The 23,487-nt window shown below is 51.5% G+C and overlaps 1 protein-coding gene and 1 pseudogene across 1 annotated transcript in view; both read left to right on the top strand.

The window, feature by feature from the left end:
- Positions 1-943: 943 nt before the first annotated feature.
- Positions 944-23,487, top strand: part of PRKCA (protein kinase C alpha) — a gene marked incomplete at its 5' end in the record, with an annotated part of 38,182 nt that continues 15,638 nt past the window's right edge. Inside the window, 7 exons of the mRNA XM_089661472.1 lie at positions 944-1,117; positions 1,940-2,031; positions 5,756-5,818; positions 8,075-8,213; positions 18,486-18,566; positions 18,869-18,976; positions 22,618-22,758. Coding sequence (XP_089517598.1) covers positions 944-1,117; positions 1,940-2,031; positions 5,756-5,818; positions 8,075-8,213; positions 18,486-18,566; positions 18,869-18,976; positions 22,618-22,758 — 798 coding nt within the window. The remainder of the gene's footprint in view (positions 1,118-1,939; positions 2,032-5,755; positions 5,819-8,074; positions 8,214-18,485; positions 18,567-18,868; positions 18,977-22,617; positions 22,759-23,487) is intronic.
- Positions 2,204-2,364, top strand: LOC149436793 (U2 spliceosomal RNA; annotated as a pseudogene).

Raw genomic sequence — 23,487 nt, 5'->3', positions numbered from 1 at the left:
CCTCCATATCCCCAGAGATGAAACAAATCATCCTACAAGTTGTACCTGTTTATCTGCACCCATCTATTCTCTACAGTTGTGCAGAATTAATAAAGCTTGTCTGAGCTTTCAGAAAGCAGGGGGCATGGAGCTGAATTACACTCTGCAGAGCTCAGTGAGAGCTGATTGGAGGAAAGGGACACACCACCTTCACACAGGAACAGAGCTGAGGCTGTCAATCACAGGCTGTGTGCTGGAATTCCCTCCCCTGTCACCATTTATCGCTTGGTGTTAGAAGTGACTCCTGCTGATAGCAGAGGAAGGAGGCAGCAGACAGTCATTACACTCAGTGCTCTGGATTGAGACAAGTACACACTATAGAGGGATGTGCTTTGTTCATGTTTTATATCTGAGGTTTACAACCACTTTAAATGTATCCAACTCCAAAGACAGAAATGTCAGATATTGCACCGTACCAGTCCAGAGATGTGGCGGCTGTGTTTGTTTTCCTATATCACATTAATTGCAGCTGTTACATTGTAAAACATCTAACACCAATATAATCTACTGCAATCTACTGATCCTTTCATGTGGTGGCTGCATTAGTTTACTTTTGTTGATCCTGCCATTAACACCCCGTCTGCCCTAGGGTGACAACCCTGACTTTCTGTTCTGTATCTATGGAGGTGGCGTTGTCACCTGAGAACAAAATCACATGACATCTCGCCTCCCCTCATCTCCATACCATAGAGAAGGGGTATAGCTGGGAACAATGGAACCGATTCCTTCTCCATTTGTGCTCATGGGTATCATGATGCTCACTACATTTCTGGCAGGATCAACAGGGATTTGTTTGCACTCATGGAACTGATACTATATCTCCTTGTGCCTTCTCCCGGTATCGGGGAGCCCCCAGCATGTTCTCAGATATGGGGGTACAATCATTTTTCTGTTCCTTTGGCAGGTGATGTTGGCGGAGAGGAAAGGCAGCGATGAACTTTATGCTATAAAAATCCTGAAGAAGGATGTGGTGATCCAGGATGACGACGTAGAATGTACCATGGTGGAGAAGAGAGTGCTAGCTCTGCAGGACAAGCCGCCCTTCCTGACCCAGCTGCACTCCTGCTTCCAGACAGTGGTAAGAGCCCCACAGATGGGCACTGGGCCAGGCTGGGGGGTCAGATGGGGAAGGACAGGGCCAGGCTGGGGGGGGGGTCAGATGTGGGAAGGACAGGCTCAGGCTGGGGGGGTCAGATGTGGGAAGGACAGGGTCAGGCTGGGGGGGTCAGATGTGGGAAGGACAGGGTCAGGCTGGGGGGGTCAGATGGGGGAAGGACAGGGCCAGGCTGGGGGGGTCAGATGTGGGAAGGACAGGCTCAGGCTGGGGGGGTCAGATGGGGAAGGACAGGGCCAGGCTGGGGGGGTCGGATGTGGGAAGGACAGGGTCAGGCTGGGGGGGTCAGATGGGGGAAGGACAGGGCCAGGCTGGGGGGGTGAGGTGGGGGAAGGACAGGGCCAGGCTGGGGGGTCAGGTGGGGGAAGGACAGGGCCAGGCTGGGGGGTCAGGTGGGGGAAGGACAGGGCCAGGCTGGGGGGTCAGGTGGGGGAAGGACAGGGCCAGGCTGGGGGGACAGATGGGGGAAGGACAGGGCCAGGCTGGGGGGACAGATGGGGGAAGGACAGGGCCAGGCTGGGGGGTCAGATGGGGGAAAGAGAGGGTCAGATGGGGGAAGGACAGGGCCAGGCTGGGGGGTCAGATGGGGGAAGGACAGTCCCCACCTAAACCGACATGTCCATGTATGGTGGATGGTCTCTCAGGGACTCCGGCGGTGGGATCTCAGTGCTGAGTCCCGGGGTTTCCCTTCCTAAATTCCTGCCAGCCAATGAACAGCCAGACTTCCACTAATATGACAGAAGCTGAGACAGCAGAGAGTGACCATGGAATGTTCTGTACTTCCAGGACCGCCTGTACTTTGTGATGGAGTATGTGAATGGAGGAGACCTCATGTACCACATCCAGCAAGTCGGGAAGTTCAAAGAGCCCCAAGCAGTGTAAGGATTTATGGTTACCGGGGATTGGTTTCTTCTCTTTTGGGTGGGGGAATCTGTTCCTTCCATGTGTGGGGGAGATCTCTTCCTGCCCCAGGGGAGGGGATCTGTTGCTGCCCCTGGGTGGGGAACCTGTTGCTGCCCCATGCAGAGGGAGAATCTGTTGCTGCCCCAGTTCGCTTCTCGGCCTTTTGGCTAAGATCAAGTGTAGTATCTGTTCTTATCAGTGTCCAGTGGGGGCGCTCCCGGCCATTCTAGCTTTGCGGGGATGGCTGTTGTATAGTACCCTCACTGGTATGATGGGGATCTGGAAGGCTAGTACCGGGGGGACAGAAAGCGTGGTGCCCACGAGTAGAAGCTGGGGCCTGTGAGTAATTCCCCCGAGGAGACCGGAAGGACCCAGTACCTCCTGATTTGGACGGATCTACTTTGTCTGGCCAGGGGTCGGGAAGGCAGAAAGTCCGCAGACTCAGTGCCCCCTGAGTAGACGCCCTCAGGGGTGCCACTAGTAACACCTGGGTGTGGGACCCCACAGTGTGAAGATGGCACAAGGTCACTGCGTTTTCACTCTTTTTGCACAAGCGCCCTTGGGACCAGGCCTTTTGGCTAGGACCAGGGCAATTTTTGCTACAGGCCTCAAGGCCTGGTCTGTGCACAATTTGGCACGACCACTTTTTTATTTTCTATTTATTTAATTTATTATCACTCCCACGTTTTGTCACTTTTTCTTACTTATGTGTGTGTTTTCTTCACATGATGGAGGGTGTGGGTCCTCGGGCCTGCCCTGAAGTCTAGGGGGAGGATGTGGGGCCTTTTGGTTCCTTCCTCCCCTGTCCCTAGGGGGGTTTTCTCTTTGGGAGAGCCCCCTGACCAAGTACTGGATGTCCGGCTTCGGCTGGACACAAGGAACGGTGGTCCACCAGGCCTTTTGGCCAGGAGGACCAAATGGGAACCTTGTCCCTGTCAGGAGCTTCGTGCCCCGGGGGATCAGGGTAGCGGTCCAGCCCCTTTAGGGGTAGGACAAAAGCACACCCCTAAGTGCACTTTTTTTGTGAACACTTATGGGTTTTTTTGTTATAGTTGCACGTTTGCGGACTTAAAGAACAAAAAAAAAAATCTGTTGCTGCTCCAGTGTGGGGAACCTGTTGCTCCCCCCTGCTCAGGGAACCTGTTGCTCCCCCCTGGACAGGGAACCTGTTGCTGCCCCCTGGACAGGGAACCTGTTGCTGCCCCCGGGACAGGGGACCTGTTGCTGCCCCCTGGACAGGGAACCTGTTGCTGCCCCCGGGACAGGGGACCTGTTGCTGCCCCCGGGACAGGGAACCTGTTGCTGCCCCCGGGACAGGGGACCTGTTGCTGCCCCCGGGACAGGGGACCTGTTGCTGCCCCCGGGACAGGGGACCTGTTGCTGCCCCCGGGACAGGGGACCTGTTGCTGCCCCCGGGACAGGGGACCTGTTGCTGCCCCCGGGACAGGGGACCTGTTGCTGCCCCCGGGACAGGGGACCTGTTGCTGCCCCGGGTTGGTCGTACCTCTTTGGCAGGTATGATACAATACAGCACACACCATCCCTGCGTCTCTTCAGGATAAATGCGTCATTGGCGGGATTCTTAGTGATACATTTCACTTGTTTTGGTGAATTTGTAGCTTTTTAGAGGCAATATTGAACGCGGCGTAGAATGCGCTGGTCTGTGTTGATCTGCAGTCGGTGTGTCTAATGTGCGCACCGCGAGGATTGTCACAAACCGCATTACAGAGAAGTATATTCATCCCGCTGCAGGCACGTCTCTCCTCCAGTTGTCAGCAGAGACGGCGCACAGATGCCCTCTGCCTCCTCTCTAATTGGCCGTGGGCTGACGCGATGCTCCCTCACGCTGAGTCCGATATGGCGGTCGAATCTCAGAGCCGCCATTCATAGAGGAGATTGTGATTAATAATTAGACATTGAAGTTCCAAGTATGTGCACACGGCCGGGGGAAGGAAGAGCGGAACGCCATCTTTGGTCATAGCCGCAATGACACAACGCTACCCCCCACTCAGCCCCCGCCGTACTCCTCTGCATGCTAATCGCCGGTTGACTCTGCTTTGAAGAGGACGGCCACGAGACCTCCAATCCTGATGCGGGTGGCTGATTAATGCTTAGAGCCAATCGGTGTCATTAACCTTCACTTAGGCCTTCCAGCACAAGTCACTTTAATTCCTTCAGATCGATGTGTCGTCAGCGAGAGTCAAGTACAAGTCATGGCCGCCTTTACGGAACTCGGCGATGCTGCCCACTGAACATGTACAACCAACAAATCAGGACAAGAATATCATTACCAGCGGAAACTTGTCCCAAATCCACTATGAGTACCTGAACAACCCATACACCCAGTAACAAATCCTCCTACATAGGTTGTACCTGTTTATCTGTAGCACTCTCTCCTCTATAGCCTCCTGAAGCACACATTTACATTGTAGCCCTGAGCTCCTGAAGGCGGGGGGTGAGGATCTGATGCCACACACTGTGCAGCATAGAGCAGGGAGCTGAGTGTAATCTGAGACCTGAGTGGGGTGAATGGACGCACGCTTCCTTTACACAGTTTCATAGGAAAACATGCACATCTGAAGCTGTCAGTCACCTTCTATGTTTTGGAAGGGGGTGGCCCATCTCCTTGGATGGTGTGTTCTTTGCATAGAGGCAAGCACACGCTATAGAAGAATATGCTTTGTTCATTTTTAATTTCAGAGGTTGACAACCACTTATAAATCAAATGAGAACAACAACATATACAATTATGAACTACTTCCGGACTGCCCGCCCGCAGACGAGCATCACAGTACCAGTACGTCATTGTCTGCTTCCCGGTGTAGGATCCATGATTGGACACAGCGGGAGTTTGTCAGCAGGTCCCAGCCAATGATCCAGGGCCAGGACCTGCTGATCAGCTGTGTCCAATCACAGCCCAGAGCCCTGTGTTGAAAATCAACACAGGGCTCTGTACAGAGGGAACAATCTCTCTGTTTCTTCTCCCTGCGAAGCAGGGATGAGAAACAAAGAGATCAGTTAGTAAAAGTAGCACACTGTACACACATTACACATAGTTAGGCACACATTTAACCCCTTGATCACCCCTAGATGTTAACCCCTTCCCACCTTACACATAGGCGCATATTTAACCCCTTGATCACCCCTAGATGTTAACCCCTTCCCACATTACACATAGGCGCACATTTAACCCCTTGATCGCCCCTAGATGTTAACCCCCTTCCCACATTACTCATAGTTAGGCGCACATTTAACCCCTTGATCGCCTCTAGAAGCCCCTTCCCACATTACACATAGGCGCACATTTAACCCCTTGATCGCCCCTAGATGTTAGCCCCTTCCCACATTACACATAGGCGCACATTTAACACCATTTAATTCGTAAACCAAAAATTACATTAACAGGCATTCATAAACCGAGGTACACCTGTATATAAGTTAATTTAAGTACAGCCTTGCATGACTGTGCAATTACCAGTCAAAGTAGCACAGTGCTGAACAGGACAAATGGCCTGGTCATGACGGGGGAAAACAAACCTTCTGGAGCTGAAGGGGTTAACAAATGCTCATGTTGCTGCCCTTAGGCACCTGGATGGGTGAATGATGTAGGTGAATGCGCTGTGTCTCTGCTTATTTTGTAGCTGTACTGGAAGATGAGGATGAATATGGAATTCACAACATTGTCATGTTCTTTGTCAGGTTCTACGCAGCGGAGATATCGGTGGGATTGTTCTTCCTGCACAAGAAAGGGATCGTGTACAGGTGAGTGCGGGACTTGCATTGGGAGAAGATGAGAGGTTTGCTTTTTAAACCTGTGTAAAGGATTCTTTACTGTAAAAGCGGGGATAGGAGAGAATTTGGCTTCCACTAGACCTTCTTGTAGCAGATGTGGAAGATTTGGTTCTATACAGGGCCTGGATGGTTGTCATTCAAAACATAAACCAATAGGAGAGCCAGAACAATTGGTGGAAGAGTCCACACCACTTTAATGGTTATAAAAGCGGCAACGCGTTTCACAGTCCTGACCGCTTCACCAGGGAACTTGAATGGACTCAGGAACAGGCTTTGTATATGAATGTGTATAGGATAGGGAGAGCCAGCAACCTGCTGTGTCCGCATTATTGACACCAGGGGCGGACTGACAACTCATGGGGCCCCCGGGCAATAGGGAATCATGGGGCCCCTGTGTCCTTGCCCAAACTCAAAAAAGCCTATGAAAAAGGTACCAGGGGCATCTCATGGGGCCCCCTACTGACTTCGAGTTTCCAAATCGCAGTTCACCCGATTGGCACTGATCACAAGCTCCCCCTATCCAGTATTATTTCAGAAATCCTGTTATTCATTCCATCCAAGTTCTGACTAGATATTAAAGTAGAACTACAAACCATTTTTTTTTTTCATTTTGGATAGAGTAAGGGAAGGTTATTACCCCGGACAGTTTTATTTTTTTCCATCTGTCCCATTAGGGAGATATCTCTTCACTTCCTGTCCTATAGCCAAAACAGGAAGTGAGTGATAATCCCCACCCATTAAGGGAATTCCTTGGGGACCCCCAGGTCCCCATTGGAAAATTTCCCATCTATTATTTTTCGGGGGACAACCCAAAATGTGGGGTTTTCTTTACTTTCACTTTTTCTGACACTGGTAAACAGGACAAATAGAGAGGGGAGAATCTCCCTAATGGGAGCAGGGACAGCAACAAAAATCAGGTGTTCTAGTCCATCTTCCCCTCTATCCAAAATTCAAAATAAAAGTTTTGCCTTTAGTTATAGTTGAAGCCTTGATGACGGGGGAGTGGTCTGGCCCCGAAACGCGTCGGCTGCTTCTTGCGCTAACCATGACATTGGTTTGGTCTGGTGCTCCGTCTTTTTGGTTTCTGCTTTCTGTCGGTTGGCTCTGTGTGCCGGAACATCCAAGGGAGCCAATCTTTCCTCACACTGCTAAAGAATAGTCTCCGCCTCACTTCCTGTACCAGTGACACCCGAAGAGGAAAGGCGAGGGGGTAGGAGTGGGGGTTTCTCTTTTTTTCTAGAGGTATAAGGGTATTGTATGCTGTTGAATATTTTGGAAATTTTTCTTAACTTGTAATGTGATTTTTTTTTTTAATGAAAAAATAACAAAGAGGAAATGGGGAAGCATAGAGCACCATAGAGTTTGGCTTTCTTCAGACGCCGGCTGGTACTGGTTCTTGTCAAATGGATTTTGTCTGCTTAGAAAACATAAAGCGGGGGAGTGGGACACGCCCAACGTGAGGAGTCTGCATGAACAGACGGGCCAAGTGCCAAACGGTCAATTCAAAAGTCCAAATCTCCTTTATTATTGACAGTAAACACATCCAGTTGAAATAAAGTTGCTAACATCTTTGTCAAAGAATCGCCTTTCCTCAGGGTTCAGCCTTGGTTGTTCCATTATAACCTCCTGGACAGGAGTACAGGTAAGCATGCAGAAGTCCATGGCTGTACAGCGGCGTTCCCTTTTAACACATCTGTCCAGGAGGCCATACCTGTGTTGCTGTGACTAATGATCCGGGACTATATGGAACAATACATTTTAGTTACCAGGTATTGTATTTAGAAGCTGGGTTTCTCCATTCATATGCTAATTAACTTGTTTTGCTGGTCCATGGAGGTCATGGAACAGCAAGTGATGTGGGCAGGAAGAAGGGGGAGGGAACAAAGGACTTCCATCTTGGAATTCTAACCACCAAATCTGAACCCCAAAGTGGGGGGATCCCTTGGCTCCAAAACATGTTGGATACTTTCTTTCCACTGGATGTGACTTTACTGTCAATGATAAAGGAGATATAGACTTTGGAATTGATGGTCTGATACTTGGTCCCTTCTGTTCAAGCAATGAATACCTGGCAGAGGATCCAACCCTACCAGCCAAAACTAAAAAGAATGTTTAACCTGGAGTTGGTGATGCCAATAATATGGCAGTATACAGGAGGGGTCATGGAGGCTCCTATCACTTCCTGCAGCCTAGAATAAGCACTGACTGGCTCCCCTCCCCCCACAGAGATCTGAAGTTGGATAACGTCATGTTGGACGCCGAAGGTCACATAAAGATCGCAGATTTTGGAATGTGTAAGGAGCACATGGTGGACGGTGTGACAACTCGAACTTTCTGTGGAACCCCAGACTACATCGCCCCCGAGGTACCTGTTCTTCCACCGTCCCAGCCTATTGGCTCTTACTGCATGTGACTGTCTGTGTTCACTATACATCACATCCTGTTCCTCCCCACAGACTGGAAGACACGCCCACTGATTATCCCTAAACCAATGTTGTCACCGCGCCGTCTACATCTGGGAGGGGGTTGTAGCTTCTTACACTGAGAAGGTGTGACGATGGGGGCTCATTCCTACAGTGTAGGGACCTGTCCTGTCAGTAGGCAGTCACATGCCTCTATACCATGAACCCCACTGATCGAACCTACCCTGGATGTAAATCCTCATTTTTGGGGGATTTAGGATCAGGGAATGATTAGGATTATGTTAATTTTTTTTTTTAATTTCCTATCCTGGAAACACAGTGGGAGGTACCATGAAATCTCTCTTCCATGTTGTCACTGGAACAGGTGTCTCCATAGGAAGATATCTTCTCATTTCCTGTTCTGGTGACAACTTGTAATTTTCCTATCAGTTTTCTGCCTGTGACAGAGGTGGGTCTTTCTAGTAAAGTAATTGTAAAGGCTCCATGCAGTCTGTACATGAAGGTAAAAAAACCCTTCTGTGTGCAGCTGCCCCCCCTCAATACTTTCCTGAGCCCCATTTCCATCCAACAATGTGCACGGGAGTCTCGACTCTCCGGGGACTCTCCCTCCTTACTGGGTGAGACCGCAGCAGGAAGCTCTCAATCACAGTACAAAAAATGGCCACTTTTGTTGTTTGGCTCACAATCACAGCCAGTGAGCCAATGAGGAGAGAGAGGGGGTGGGGCTGAGCTGTGGCGCTGTGTGTGAAAGGACACACAGAGCAGCTGCTCGGGAGTGAGCTTACTTGGGTGCCTCCATAGCAATCTGCTTGCTGTGGGGGCGCTCAGCAGGAGGGAGGGGCCAGGAGCACCAGCAGGGGACCTGAGAAGAGGAGGATCGGGGTTGCTCTGTGCAAAACTATTACAGAGCCGGGAAGTATAACATTTTTTTAAATTGCCCTTAATACCACATTAACTAACCCTTCCAGCACTGAAAAAAAAAAGTCTTGTCTTTCATCCACTTTAGGAGGTTGGGTGCTGTGCAGAGTTCTGGTTGTAGCACATGTTGATGCAGAAACATGCCATCAGTGGTCTGTCGGTGGCATATTTCAGGACACAAAGCCTGTATACTGTACATTGTCTGCTCTGTGTTTTAGTGTATCTCTGCCATTGTCTGATCCCTCAGGAAGAGCTCCGCTATTAATCATGAGTGTCACCATCACCTATAATAGAGCCTTCAGTGGGGGTGGAGCCCGCAGCTTCTCTCTAGGGGTGGGGGAGATTCTATAAATGTAGAGGGGAATTGGAGCGCCTCCCTGTGCTCTGGGGGTCCCTTGTCACGGAGGCCTGTCATACGGCTGCCATCTAATTACTTCCTACACTGACAGGCTGGGCGGTGCAGGCTGTGCTCAGGGTCTGGGGATCTCTTTGGCGGGGTGGAATTGGTAGGTGTGTGGGGTGGTGTGATCACTACACAGGAGGGTGGAATGAACATTGATTTATGGATATGTCCTACACACACAGAGGGAGGACTGTATGGACTACAAGGTATTTATTTATTACAGGTACTTATAATGCGCCATCAATGTACGCAGCACTTCACATATATATATATATTGTACATTCACATCAGACCCCGCCCCCGAGGAGCGTACAATCTAAGGTCCCTAACTCACATTTATACACAGACTAGGGACAATTTAGACAGGAGCCAATTAACCTCCCAGTATGTCTTTGAAGTGTGGGAGGAAACTGGAGAATCCGGAGGAAACCCACACAGGCACAGGGAGAACATGCAAACTCCAGGCAGGTGGTGCCGTGGTTGGGATTCGATGAACCAACGACCCGAGTACTGCCAGGAGGAAGTGCTAACCATTAGCTGCTGTGCTGCCCATGTAACAATGTAACTATCTGGTTCCTTTTACTATACTAAGATAATCAGTATTTCCCGTGTACCTTCCAATGTAAAGGCGGATAGGTGATGACCTGATGAGAATATTTGGGGTCTTCCCCAGACACCCTCAGTTGGTGAGGGGGGGGGGGGGGTTTAGGGATCAGGAAAGGTGGATCTGTCTAGGTGTTTCATATTTACATAGCTGGATAATGGCCGATCTTCATCCCTCGGGATCACACGTGTCTGTTCTTCATTGGAGGAAGCTGCATTCACTCTGAGTTTTCTGCTCCTTCTGTTTGTATTGGAATACATTCGGCTATTATTTACAAGGGCCATGGCTAAATCTCCTATCTACGGCTTTTATTCCGGTCAATCTTCCCTCCTATATTAACTGCTGCTCAGATTAGCATAGAATTCTTCAATTATATCCTTGAACCTCATCGGAGATGGAGCCTCTCAGCAAGGCCAGCGTCCTCTATAAGATGGAACTCCAACCAAAAAGTTGTTTCTTTTTTACTGTAACCAATGTGAAGGGTTTAATGAATGTCTGTGTCCCCTGTGGGTAGATTTCCCCTCACTTCCTGTGTGGACGACAAGGATTAAGCAGCCCACAGATTGTGTGCTTTTCTTTCCTTCCACCTGTGGCGGGTTGATTTCCCTTCCTTTAGTACATCAGAACATTTTTTGTAGCCTTCCCCAGATCCGTGCCTTGCAATCATCCTGTCTCTGAGCTCTGCAGGCAGTTCCTTTGCTCTGATGCAGTATGCATTGTCAGCTGTGAGGTGTGTCGTTTTCCCAAATCATGTCCAATCGGTACGTGGTCTGTACACAAAGCATCCTCGGCTTCGGGTTTTGTACAATACATTGTTATTGCTGTCTGTACTAATTGGCTGATTTCCTCAGGAAGGTTTCTTGTCTAGCTAATGGTGTAAACATTTCCCGATAGTGGATTGGACGTCGGGCCCGATGCTTCCTTTGTGCCCGATGCCTCCTTTGGGCCCGATGCTTCCTTTGTGCCCGATGCTTCCTTTGGGCCCGATGCTTCCTTTGGGCCCGATGCTTCCTTTGTGCCCGATGCTTCCTTTGGGCCCCATGCCTCCTTTGGGCCCCATGCTTCCTTTGGGCCCGATGCCTCCTTTGGGCCCCATGCCTCCTTTGGGCCCCATGCCTCCTTTGGGCCCGATGCTTCCTTTGGGCCCGATGCTTCCTTTGGGCCCGATGCTTCCTTTGGGCCCGATGCTTCCTTTGGGCCCGATGCCTCCTTTGGGCCCGATGCCTCCTTTTGGGCCCGATGCCTCCTTTTGGGCCCGATGCTTCCTTTTGGGCCCGATGCTTCCTTTGGGCCCGATGCTTCCTTTGGGCCCGATGCTTCCTTTGTGCCCGATGCCTCCTTTGGGCCCGATGCTTCCTTTTGGGCCCGATGCTTCCTTTGTGCCGAGTTAATCCTCTTGCGATAAGCACTACTTGTAGTCAATCCTTTGTTGGCCGCTTTCAGTGCAGCGCCGGGCTCTGGAAATGACGGTCGGGCGTCAGCGGCGGCACTTTGAGGTGCTATAATCCGCTTTAATGCTTTCAGCGCCATAAGACGGCCTAAATAACATCAACAAAGCGGATGATGAGGCGACGCACCTGAGCCCCGCAGAAACGGCGCTTATTAAATATTAGAGGAGAAGAAATCACAGGAAAAAGCCGGTGACACTGTAATGATTGTGCGCGGCGGGGGCTCGGCCTAAATCCTGCAAAATGTCCCAGTGCATGTCCCTCACACAAAGCCGGAATACCCCGGAGAAATTCATTTTCTGCGGCAGGAAACAGTGGGGAGAATGCAGCTGGGAGCGCGGCAATACGCTGGAGGCTCTCCAGATCTAATCATCAGCAGGCCGCGGTCATCTCCTGACACCCCACAGGATTACTAATTCCTAAAGGTATAAGGGCAGAAATACAACAATGTTGTGTATATATATATATTGCCCAAAGTATTGTCCCCGCCCTCACAATCATGTGATTCAGGTGTTACAATCCCCTCCATATCATGTGATTCAGGGGTTCCAATCACCTCCATATCAGGTGATTCAGGTGTTCCAATCCCCTCCATATCATGTGATTCAGGTGTTCTAATCCTCTCCATATCATGTGATTCAGGGGTTCCAATCACCTCCATATCATGTGATTCAGGTGTTCCAATCCCCTCCATATCATGTGATTCAGGTGTTCTAATCCCCTCCCAATCATGTGATTAAGGGGTTCCAATCCCCTCCCAATTATGTGATTCAGGGGTTCCAATCCCCTCCATATCAGGTGATTCAGGTGTTCCAATCCCCTCCATATCATGTGATTCAGGTGTTCTAATCCTCTCCATATCATGTGATTCAGGGGTTCCAATCACCTCCATATCATGTGATTCAGGTGTTCCAATCCCCTCCATATCATGTGATTCAGGTGTTCTAATCCCCTCCCAATCATGTGATTAAGGGGTTCCAATCCCCTCCCAATTATGTGATTCAGGGGTTCCAATCCCCTCCATATCATGTGATTCAGGTGTTCTAATCCCCTCCCAATTATGTGATTCAGGTGTTCTAATCCTCTCCATATCATGTGATTCAGGTGTTCCAATCACCTCCATATCATGTGATTCAGGTGTTCCAATCCCCTCCATATCATGTGATTCAGGTGTTCTAATCCCCTCCCAATCATGTGATTAAGGGGTTCCAATCCCCTCCCAATTATGTGATTCAGGGGTTCCAATCCCCTCCATATCATGTGATTCAGGTGTTCTAATCCCCTCCCAATTATGTGATTCAGGTGTTACAATCCCCTCCATATCATGTGATTCAGAGGTTCCAATCCCCTCCCAATCATGTGATTCAGGGGTTCCAATCCCCTACCAATCATGTGATTCAGGTGTTCCAATCCCCTCCCAATCATGTGCTTCAGGTGTTCCAATCCCCTCCATATCATGCGCTTCAGGTGTTCCAATCCCCTCCATATCATGCGATTCAGGGGTTCCAATCCCCTCCATATCATGCGATTCAGGGGTTCCAATCCCCTCCCAATCATGTGATTCAGGGGTTCCAATCCCCTCCCAATCATGTGATTCAGGTGTTCCAATCCCCTCCCAATGATGTGATTCAGGCGTTCCAATCCTCTCCCAATCATGCGATTCAGGCGTTCCAATCCCCTCCCAATCATGCGATTCAGGCGTTCCAATCCCCTCCCAATCATGCGATTCAGGCGCTCCAATCCCCTCCCAATCATGCGATTCAGGCGTTCCAATCCCCTCCCAATCATGCGATTCAGGCGTTCCAATCCCCTCCATATCATGTGAAGCGCACAGTGCGCAGAAGTCGGCAACTGTCTGCAGAGTCAATAGCTAAAGACCTCCAAACTTGGTGTGGCCTTCAGATGAGCCCAACAACAGAGCGTAGAGAGCTTCATGGAATGGGTTTCCATGGCCGAGCAGCTGCATCCCAACCTTCCATCACCAAGTGCAATGCAAAGCGTCGGATGCCGTGGTGTAAAGCACGCCGCCACTGGACTCTAGAGCAGTGGAGACGTGTTCTCTGGAGGGACCAATCACGCTTCTCTGTCTGGCAATCCCATGGCCGTGTCTGGGTTTGGCGGTTGCCAGGAGAACGGTACTTGCCTGACTGCATTGTGCCAAGTGTGAAGTTTGGTGGAGGGGGGATTATGGTGTGGGGGTGTTTTTTCAGGGGTTGTGCTTGGCCTCCTAGTTCCAGTGAAGGGAACTCTTAAGGTGACATTTTGGACAATTTCATGCTTCCCAACTTTGTGGGAGGAGTTTGGGGATGGCCCCTTCCTGTTCCAACATGACTGCGCACCAGTGCACAAAGCAAGGTCCATAAAGACATGGAGGAGCCAGTTTGGGGTGGAGGAACTTGACTGTCCTGCACAGAGTCCTGACCTCAACCCCATAGAACACCTTTGGGATGAATTAGAGCGGAGACTGCGAGCCAGGCCCCCTCCCCCGACATCAGTGCCTGACCTGACAAATGTGCTTCTGGAAGAATGGTCCAACCTTCCCATAGACACCCTCCTAAACCTTGTGGACGGCCTTCCCAGAAGAGTTGAAGCTGTTATAGCTGCAAAGGGCGGGGCCAACTCAATATTGAACCCTACGGACTAAGACTGGGGGGCCATTAAAGGTCATGTGTGTGGAAAGGGCGGGGCCAACTCAATATTGAACCTTACGGACTAAGACTGGGGGGTCATTAAAGGTCATGTGTGTGGAAAGGGCGGGGCCAACCCAATACTGAACCCTACGGAGTAAGACTGGGGGGCCATTAAAGGTCATGTGTGGGGAAAGGGCGGGGCCAACTCAATATTGAACACTACGGAGTAAGACTGGGGGGCCATTAAAGGTCATGTGCGGGGAAAGGCCGGCGGCCCAATACTTGGGGCAATTGTGTGTGTAATTCATTTTTACATTGAATGTCTGAGGTTGCGGCACTTCCTAATATTAGGCTGCGTTCACACTCTTGGGGCGTGTGTTGCATGTAGAGCTGTGTTCACACTCTTGGGGCGTGTGTTGCATGTAGAGCTGCGTTCACACTCTTGGGGCGTGTGTTGCATGTAGAGCTGCGTTCACACTCTTGGGGCGTGTGTTGCATGTAGAGCTGCGTGCACACTCTTGGGGCGCGTGTTGCATGTAGAGCTGCGTTCACACTCTTGGGGCGTGTGTTGCATGTAGAGCAGCTCATTCATTTCAGTGGGCTGCCCTACGCCTGAGAGCTCAAAAAATTGCCTCACCCTTCTGAGAAGTTTCTCTGCACTGGAGCACGCGGTGCCATGCGTTTTGGCACATGCACTGCACCTAGACTTAGATGCGGTTCCCATTTGTACACTGTAGGAACTTGCCTAGAATGGTGCACTTTCCTGCAACACACAGAGATTTGCTGCCCTTTTGCAGACACATGATGGTGCTGCAGCAGATGTAATCGCAGTCTATAAACTCTCCTGTGAGATTTACAGATGAATTGAATGTGAAATACTCCGGTCCTAAACCTGCAGCTTTTATTGGAATAATCCCTGGAGATCCCACTGTGAAGATCCTTGTTCAGGCGTTAATTGGGTGACAACGTTTTATTTCTGTCTTTCAATTGTCTTCCTGCGTTGTCACCCTCTCCACTGTTATCATAATCAGAAAAAAAATTGCCAAAGGTCATCTGATCCCCAACACAGATGTAGCAAAAGCGAGTATCAGTCAGAGGACTATTGTCTTCCTGTAGAATTGGGGGATTAGTATTGAGGTACATAGGCTGCGCCCTAATCCCAGGTTCCTGACTGCTCCCCGTGTCCTGTAATGTGCGATTAATGAACGGGACTTTGTTGGCATTCATAGAACAGGACAAGAATTTGATGCTAGACTTGTGAGCGCGGCGCTGAGATAATTCGAGCTCTCCATACTTGAGCCATCACATGGAGCGGCTGCATTGTACAGAGAGGGATGGCGGCATTATGTCAGGGGGAGGAGCTGTGGTCAGACTCTTCTAGACATGGATGACACGGCTCTCACCTTTCCTATTGTGGAAGGAAGAATCCTCTCATTACCGCAGATCCAGACGCAGCGGGGAGCTCGGGACCCGGGCCTGTGGGCGCCTATTTATAATGAGAGGTCAGCACAAGGAGGAGCCCCATGGCTGGACTCGGGGTCTGAGGATCACAGTCATGGGGGGTAGATAGACGCTGTATTGTGACCTTTCTGGAGATCATAGAGAGTCACGTGACTCCTCTGCGGGGGGGTTCGGTATTCGGAAATGCCATGTGTTTGAAGTCTGTCTGGTTTTGGGAGGTGGATATAGACTCTGGCCTACTCTATACAATGTGGGTCAGTCTGGTCACCTGATGTCCTCTCAGCTCTTGTGCTCAATCTTTCTGGTCTTCAGATGGATTATCAATTCAATGAGATGAGGCCCTGGAGGTTCTTCAGGTGATAGAGCCTCCTCTTCTGGCCTATATCCCACTCCTGCAGGGAAGGTATTCTACCCCATTCTCTGGAATACACATACTAATGCAAGCCATACACGGGTCGAATTCCGAACAAATTTTCTTTCAAAAATTGTAACTTAATGCATCAGTTGCAGGAGCATTGTCGTGGTGGAGAATATGCAGGAGCAGTGTCGTGATGGCCATGTCCCTGTACCCCCAAATAATACTGTGTTCCGTCCTGTGTCCCTGTGCCCCCAAATAATACTGCGTCCAGTACTGTGCCCCTACATTGTGCCCTGTATCATGTCCTGTACCTTGTGTCCTGCACCGTGTCCCTGTGCCTTGGCTCCTGCACCGTGTCCCTGTGCCTTGGCTCCTGCACCGTGTCCCTGTGCCTTGCCTCCTGCACCGTGTCCCTGTGCCTTGGCTCCTGCACCGTGTCCCTGTGCCTTGGCTCCTGCACCGTGTCCCTGTGCCTTGGCTCCTGCACCGTGTCCCTGTGCCTTGGCTCCTGCACCGTGTCCCTGTGCCTTGCCTCCTGCACCGTGTCTCTGTGCCTTGCCTCCTGCACCGTGTCCCTGTGCCTTGCCTCCTGCACCGTGTCCCTGTGCCTTGCCTCCTGCACCGTGTCCCTGTGCCTTGCCTCCTGCACCGTGTCCCTGTGCCTTGCCTCCTGCACCGTGTCCCTGTGCCTTGCCTCCTGCACCGTGTCCCTGTGCCTTGCCTCCCGCACCGTGTCCCTGTGCCTTGCGCCCTGCACCGTGTCCCTGTGCCCTGCACCGTGTCCCTGTGCCTTGCGCCCTGCACCGTGTCCCTGTGCCCTGCACCGTGTCCCTGTGCCCTGCACCCTCCCTGTGCCTTGCGTCCTGCACCCTCCCTGTGCCTTGCGTCCTGCACCCTCCCTGTGCCTTGCGTCCTGCACCCTCCCTGTGCCTTGCGTCCTGCACCCTCCCTGTGCCTTGCGTCCTGCACCCTCCCTGTGCCTTGCGTCCTGCACCCTCCCTGTGCCTTGCGTCCTGCACCCTCCCTGTGCCTTGCGTCCTGCACCCTCCCTGTGCCTTGCGTCCTGCACCCTCCCTGTGCCTTGCGTCCTGCACCCTCCCTGTGCCTTGCGTCCTGCACCCTCCCTGTGCCTTGCGTCCTGCACCCTCCCTGTGCCTTGCGTCCTGCACCCTCCCTGTGCCTTGCGTCCTGCACCCTCCCTGTGCCTTGCGTCCTGCACCCTCCCTGTGCCTTGCGTCCTGCACCCTCCCTGTGCCTTGCGTCCTGCACCCTCCCTGTGCCTTGCGTCCTGCACCCTCCCTGTGCCTTGCGTCCTGCACCCTCCCCGTGCCTTGCGTCCTGCACCGTCCCCGTGCCTTGCGTCCTGCACCCTCCCCGTGCCTTGCGTCCTGTACCCTCCCCGTGCCTTGCGTCCTGTACCCTCCCCGTGCCTTGCGTCCTGCACCCTCCCCGTGCCTTGCGTCCTGCACCCTCCCCGTGCCTTGCGTCCTGCACCCTCCCCGTGCCTTGCGTCCTGCACCCTCCCCGTGCCTTGCGTCCTGCACCCTCCCCGTGCCTTGCGTCCTGCACCCTCCCCGTGCCTTGCGTCCTGCACCCTCCCCGTGCCTTGCGTCCTGCACCCTCCCCGTGCCTTGCGTCCTGCACCCTCCCCGTGCCTTGCGTCCTGCACCCTCCCCGTGCCTTGCGTCCTGCACCCTCCCCGTGCCTTGCGTCCTGCACCCTCCCCGTGCCTTGCGTCCTGCACCCTCCCCGTGCCTTGCGTCCTGCACCCTCCCCGTGCCTTGCGTCCTGCACCCTCCCCGTGCCTTGCGTCCTGCACCCTCCCCGTGCCTTGCGTCCTGCACCGTCCCCGTGCCTTGCGTCCTGTACCCTCCCCGTGCCTTGCGTCCTGTACCCTCCCCGTGCCTTGCGTCCTGTACCCTCCCTGTGCCTTGCGTCCTGTACCGTCCCTGTACCTTGTGTCCTGTACCGTCCCTGTACCTTGCGTCCTGTACCCTCCCTGTGCCTTGCGTCCTGTACCGTCCCTGTACCTTGCGTCCTGTACCCTCCCTGTGCCTTGCGTCCTGTACCGTCCCTGTACCTTGCGTCCTGTACCCTCCCTGTGCCTTGTGTCCTGTACCCTCCCTGTACCTTGCGTCCTGTACCCTCCCTGTACCTTGCGTCCTGCACCCTCCCTGTGCCTTGCGTCCTGTACCCTCCCTGTGCCTTGCGTCCTGTACCCTCTCTGTGCCTTGCGTCCTGTACCCTCCCTGTGCCTTGCGTCCTGTACCCTCCCTGTGCCTTGCGTCCTGTACCGTCCCTGTACTTTGCGTCCTGTACCCTCCCTGTGCCTTGTGTCCCCGTACACAGCGACATTATTTAACACAGATCCCTTTACCTCTTCTCTCCTCAGATCATCGCTTACCAGCCGTATGGGAAGTCTGTGGACTGGTGGGCCTACGGGGTCTTGCTCTATGAGATGCTGGCCGGACAGGTGAGCACACCTCATGCTGGAAGTCGTCCATATTCAGGCTGCAAAGATAACATGTTTACCATGTAGATGAAGGTGAAGCCCCTCCATTGTATGAACAGACATGAGGCCGTGGTGGTGGATTGGATGATGCATTTGTCTTGGGTAGAACATTGTACAATGTATCTGTAGAAGAGATCTCGTGTACCTGGCACACTTCCTCCTCCAGTCACATCGATCTCCCTGTTATTAGCGTCGGTCCCAGAACCCCTGAAACATATAATCTGTCCAATAATGCTGTAACCACACCTCTCCCTTTGTCGCAGCCGCCGTTCGATGGTGAAGATGAGGACGAGCTTTTCCAGTCTATTATGGAGCACAACGTGTCCTACCCGAAATCCATGTCTAAGGAGGCCGTATCCATATGCAAGGGGGTAAGAGGTCCTAGAATCCTGAGCGGTGCAGGGCTTGTACTGAATGTTCCATGTGTGGACACAAAGCTCAGAACATTCTCCATCACTGCCTTTCCACGTACCAAACCCAGCAACAATGTAACAGAAAGGATTTTCTCTATATTGCAGCTTTCCCATCCTTAGACATGGAGGCTGCAATAGGTTTCTTTTCTACAAGTATAACTAAATCCTCCTTGATCCTGCCAGAAATCCAGTGTCCTCCTATGCACTGACCTAAAATCTCATTCAATGTTATCAGCTTTCCCAGTTATCTCTGAGGACCACAGAACCCCCCCCCCCATATTATAGAGTGGGGGGGGGGGGCAGTCATGTCCTAGGATGACATTTCTCTTCCATAGATATGATGAGTGAGTGTTGCCACCTTAGGAAAGGAAGTGTGTTCCTGGCAGGATCACCAGGTGAAAATATAGGGGGAAAAAAAAGAAAACAAATGCAGCCACCACATCTGAGGTCTGGTAAGCTCCAATATATGCCGTTAGTAGTCTTTCTGGGTATAGATGCACTTTACCTGTTTTCACAATGGTGAATGCAGATCATTGAATGTGGGTGTGTCCTGTGTGCGGGTAATAATACATTTTGGGTGTGTCTTTTGTTTGCAGATCGTGGAAATGTGAGTGTGTCCAGATCATGGGGATGTGGGCGTGTCCTGTGTGCAGATCATGGGGATGTGGGCGTGTCCTGTGTCCAGATCATGGGGATGTGGGCGTGTCCTCTGTGCAGATCATGGAAATGTGGGCTTGTTCTGTGTGCACAGATCATGGGGATGTGGGCGTGTCCTGTGTGCAGATCATGGGGATGTGGGCGTGTCCTCTGTGCAGATCATGGGGATGTGGGCGTGTCCTGTGTGCAGATCATGGGAATGTGGGCGTGTCCTCTGTGCAGATTATGGGAATGTGGGCGTGTTTTCTGTGCAGATTATGGGAATGTGGGCGTGTTCTCTGTGCAGATTATGGGGATGTGGGCGTGTCCTCTGTGCAGATCATGGAATTGTGGGCATGTCTATGCACAGATCATGGGAATGTGGGCTTGTTCTGTGTGCACAGATTATGGGAATGTGGGCGTGTTCTCTGTGCAGATTATGGGAATGTGGGCGTGTTCTCTGTGCAGATTATGGGAATGTGGGCGTGTTCTCTGTGCAGATCATGGGAATGTGGGAGTGTCCGCTGTGCAGGTAATAGAAATTGTGGGTGTGTCCTGTATGCAGATCATGCCATATAGGTGTGTCTGGCATACAGCTCATGCAGTGTGGGCGTGACTTATACAAAGACAAGAGAAAGTTGATCTTCCATATCCTCGATCAGTTTTTTGTACTTTATTTGATGTATTTATATACAGTATATACATATATATTTTGATTTATCTTCCTATATGCCTGTCATGAAATAGGGGAAAGGGGGCGGGGCCTATTGGCATAGGATACATGTGACTATTTTATATAAAAGATAACAGCCGCCTGATAGGCTGTCCTAGGGGCACACATGGCTTACACACTGCCGCGGCTGCGAGCCCATATAGTGGTACATGTTGCTTTAAGTGTGGCAGGTCGGCCATCCGCGGCTCCATGAATTGGGTATGTGATCCGTAGAGACGCACGATTCCGCTCCGTAATAAATGACATTATTATCCGGTGACTGGCGATCGCTCCACAGGACATTCCTTCTATTTCAACTCCGCGTTCCCATAGAAACTATTAAATGCTTTGGCGCAGCGTTAACCCCTCTGCTCCTGAATGGGTTCGGCGCGGTGCCGGCGTCCAGCAAGGAAAGGGTTACACGCACAGATAGGGTTTGTTGAACCCCCCCACAACACACGCATCTGCTAATTAGGTGTCAGGACGCAGATCGTTAATTCCTATCTTTAATTAAGAGCCGCGGCCACTTACAGAGAGATGAGGCGAAACATTGAAATCGGTGCCGGAGAAGAACGCGCCGGCTTTATGGCTTCCGAGCGAACGCACGACGCTAATGGCGGTCATTTATCTTCCGTGAAAGAGACTCCCTTCTGTGTGTTTAAATCCTTTCCCGTAAATTGCCGGAATGTGACGCCGAAGCCACGGGCACCGTTCACTGACATAGCAGACAAAAGCCCGGCGAAGATTTACACGGGGCCCAATTCACACCTTCACCGCCCTACGGAAAATGAGAGCAGCCTGCGGAGATTCGCTTCACATTTTCCTTTGATTTTGAGAATGAAAGGAATATAGAATTTCTTTCTCCTTTTCAACCCAAAACTAATAGCCTGATCCCCAACACCGGCCCGACCAACGCGTTTCATAAGAAGCTGGTTGTATGGAGGCAACTGCCCATTTAGAAGTGGGATATAAAGACGGAGAGGGTCATAGTAAGTCCAAGGCCCTGGTGGTCAACCTGCAGCCTGAGGGACTCATGTGGCCCTTTAGTATATGATGTGTGGCCCTCAGCCATCAGCAGTCTGTTGCAGGAACATTGATTAGGGTAATTATATTGATCTCTACCAGCCGCATGTCACATCTTCCCGGCTTCCTATTGTCTTCTGCAGCAGATCCTCAGCCAACAATGTGTCCTGTCCTCACTCTCTGACCCTCATTTCCTCTATTAGTCTGCAGTCTCTGACATGAGGCTGTTAGAGATCAATGCCATTACCCTAATCAATATTCCCGCCGCTACAGACTGCTGATGGCTGAGGGCCACACATCATATACCAAAGGGCCACACATAAAGAAGACTGTCAAGAGACTGCAGACTAATAGAGGAAATGAGGGTCAGAGAGTGAGGACAGGATACAATACTATTACCCTAATCAATGTATCCACTACAGCAGGGGTGCACAACCTGTGGCCCTCGACTTCAAGCCAGGATAGCACACTTCTATTATATCTTGCCGGTTTGGTGCTCTTTCAGAAACTGCCCCACACCCACAAGATATAATAGCAGTCAATGGGAAAGGGGCAGCTAAGCCGCAGGTGCCCAGGAGCGTGAGGGGTTGCAATAGTGACCCCGGCCCGTGCTTCAGAGCCTTCCTGTCACATTCTGTCTTACACTTGGCCAGGAGGGGCAGTGGGGGCGGCATATGCAGGAACCCATCTCCTCCAATTTCTTCCTGCAACGGCTGAAAGCCGGCTTCTCCTCCTCTCCCACCGGACTTTAGCGGCTTTAGGAGGAAAATGTTCAATATGCTGTTCAAAATGAAAAATTCAAAGTTCTGAACTGTTTTATTTCATTGTGGCCCGGACTGGTTACCAAATCACGCAAGTGGCCCTCACTCTTCCAAAGGTTGAACACCTGTGCACTGCAGACTGCAGGGGTCCGAGGGCCGCACGTCCTATACCAGAGGGCGGGCTGCATGAGACCCTGGGGCACCACGGCTTTAGGGCTCCGGATTCAGATGTGACTTGCAGGACAATGGCAATCACGTTGCTTCCAATAGTGCCTGCTCTCATCAATGCAGCACATCTATGATGTGATTTGTGCTGCTTTGGTGCATCTTGGCCCCATAGAATATGCAATCTACATCCAAAACACAACCAAAATCACATCAAAGTCACCGATATAATAATCGTGCTGCAAACTGGGTAAAACCGCGGTAGTGTGAACCGAGTCTAAGCGTTCTTCTTTGTTTTACAGCTGATGACGAAACACCCGGTGAAGCGGCTGGGCTGCGGGCCGGAGGGGGAGAGGGACATTCGGGAGCACGCCTTCTTTAGGAGGATCGACTGGGAGAAGCTGGAAGGCGGAGAAATCCAGCCACCATTCAAACCCAAAATGGTGAGTGAGAAGCAGATCCTCAAATACCCTGAGGCGGGGTGGGTGGGGCAGGTTCACCTTCCCAGAGATTATCGCTGGTGCAGTCCAGAAATCGGTTTTGTCCTGGACCTGTGTAGGAAAAACTAGCTTTCTCTGGTGACGCTATGAGGGTGCCAGACGGGAAATTCCAACAGCTTGGCAGTGACAGGAACAATAGTAGACCGATAAACATTTCCAATGGATTCGCTCCCTCATTGGATGGACCAGTGAGATGTCACTTCATTGCTAGCAGGTGGGATTCTGGCCCAGCAAGGCCATAGCTCCATGGTGGTGGTCAGTGGACCCCTCACGTGGTGAATGGCCCTTCTGATGGTTGGCCAGTAATGTCAGCTTTCTAAGAGAATTTGGCCTCCACTACGCCTGCTCAAAATCTGCAGAATATCAGAAGAGAAGGCGGTGGGGGAGGTTAGAGAAGGTACATTGAATAATCGTGGTCACCATACAAAGTGAGCCAAGACCAGGATGTGTCTGTCCTAAATTCCATATCCTCTCTGTCACATATCACACCCAGCATGTCCTCCTCCATTCTCTGTACATTAGAAGAGAGACCTTTTATCTCTCCTTCCCGCCTCTTACCTGAGAAGGAAGAGATTCATGCTGAATCCTGCTCAGAGATGAGCCGCACGTCTCGTCATTGGCGGGTACACGGAGCGTTCCCATCACAATGTTCTCTTCTGCTGGAGGGGAAGG

The sequence above is a fragment of the Staurois parvus genome, unplaced genomic scaffold, assembly GCF_062004578.1.
Source record: "Staurois parvus isolate SC_StPar_1 unplaced genomic scaffold, SC_StPar_1.0 ptg001344l, whole genome shotgun sequence".
Taxonomy (NCBI): Eukaryota; Metazoa; Chordata; class Amphibia; order Anura; family Ranidae; genus Staurois; species Staurois parvus.
Note: the sequence above shows the minus strand (reverse complement) of the source record. Positions and strands in the feature narration are given on the sequence as shown.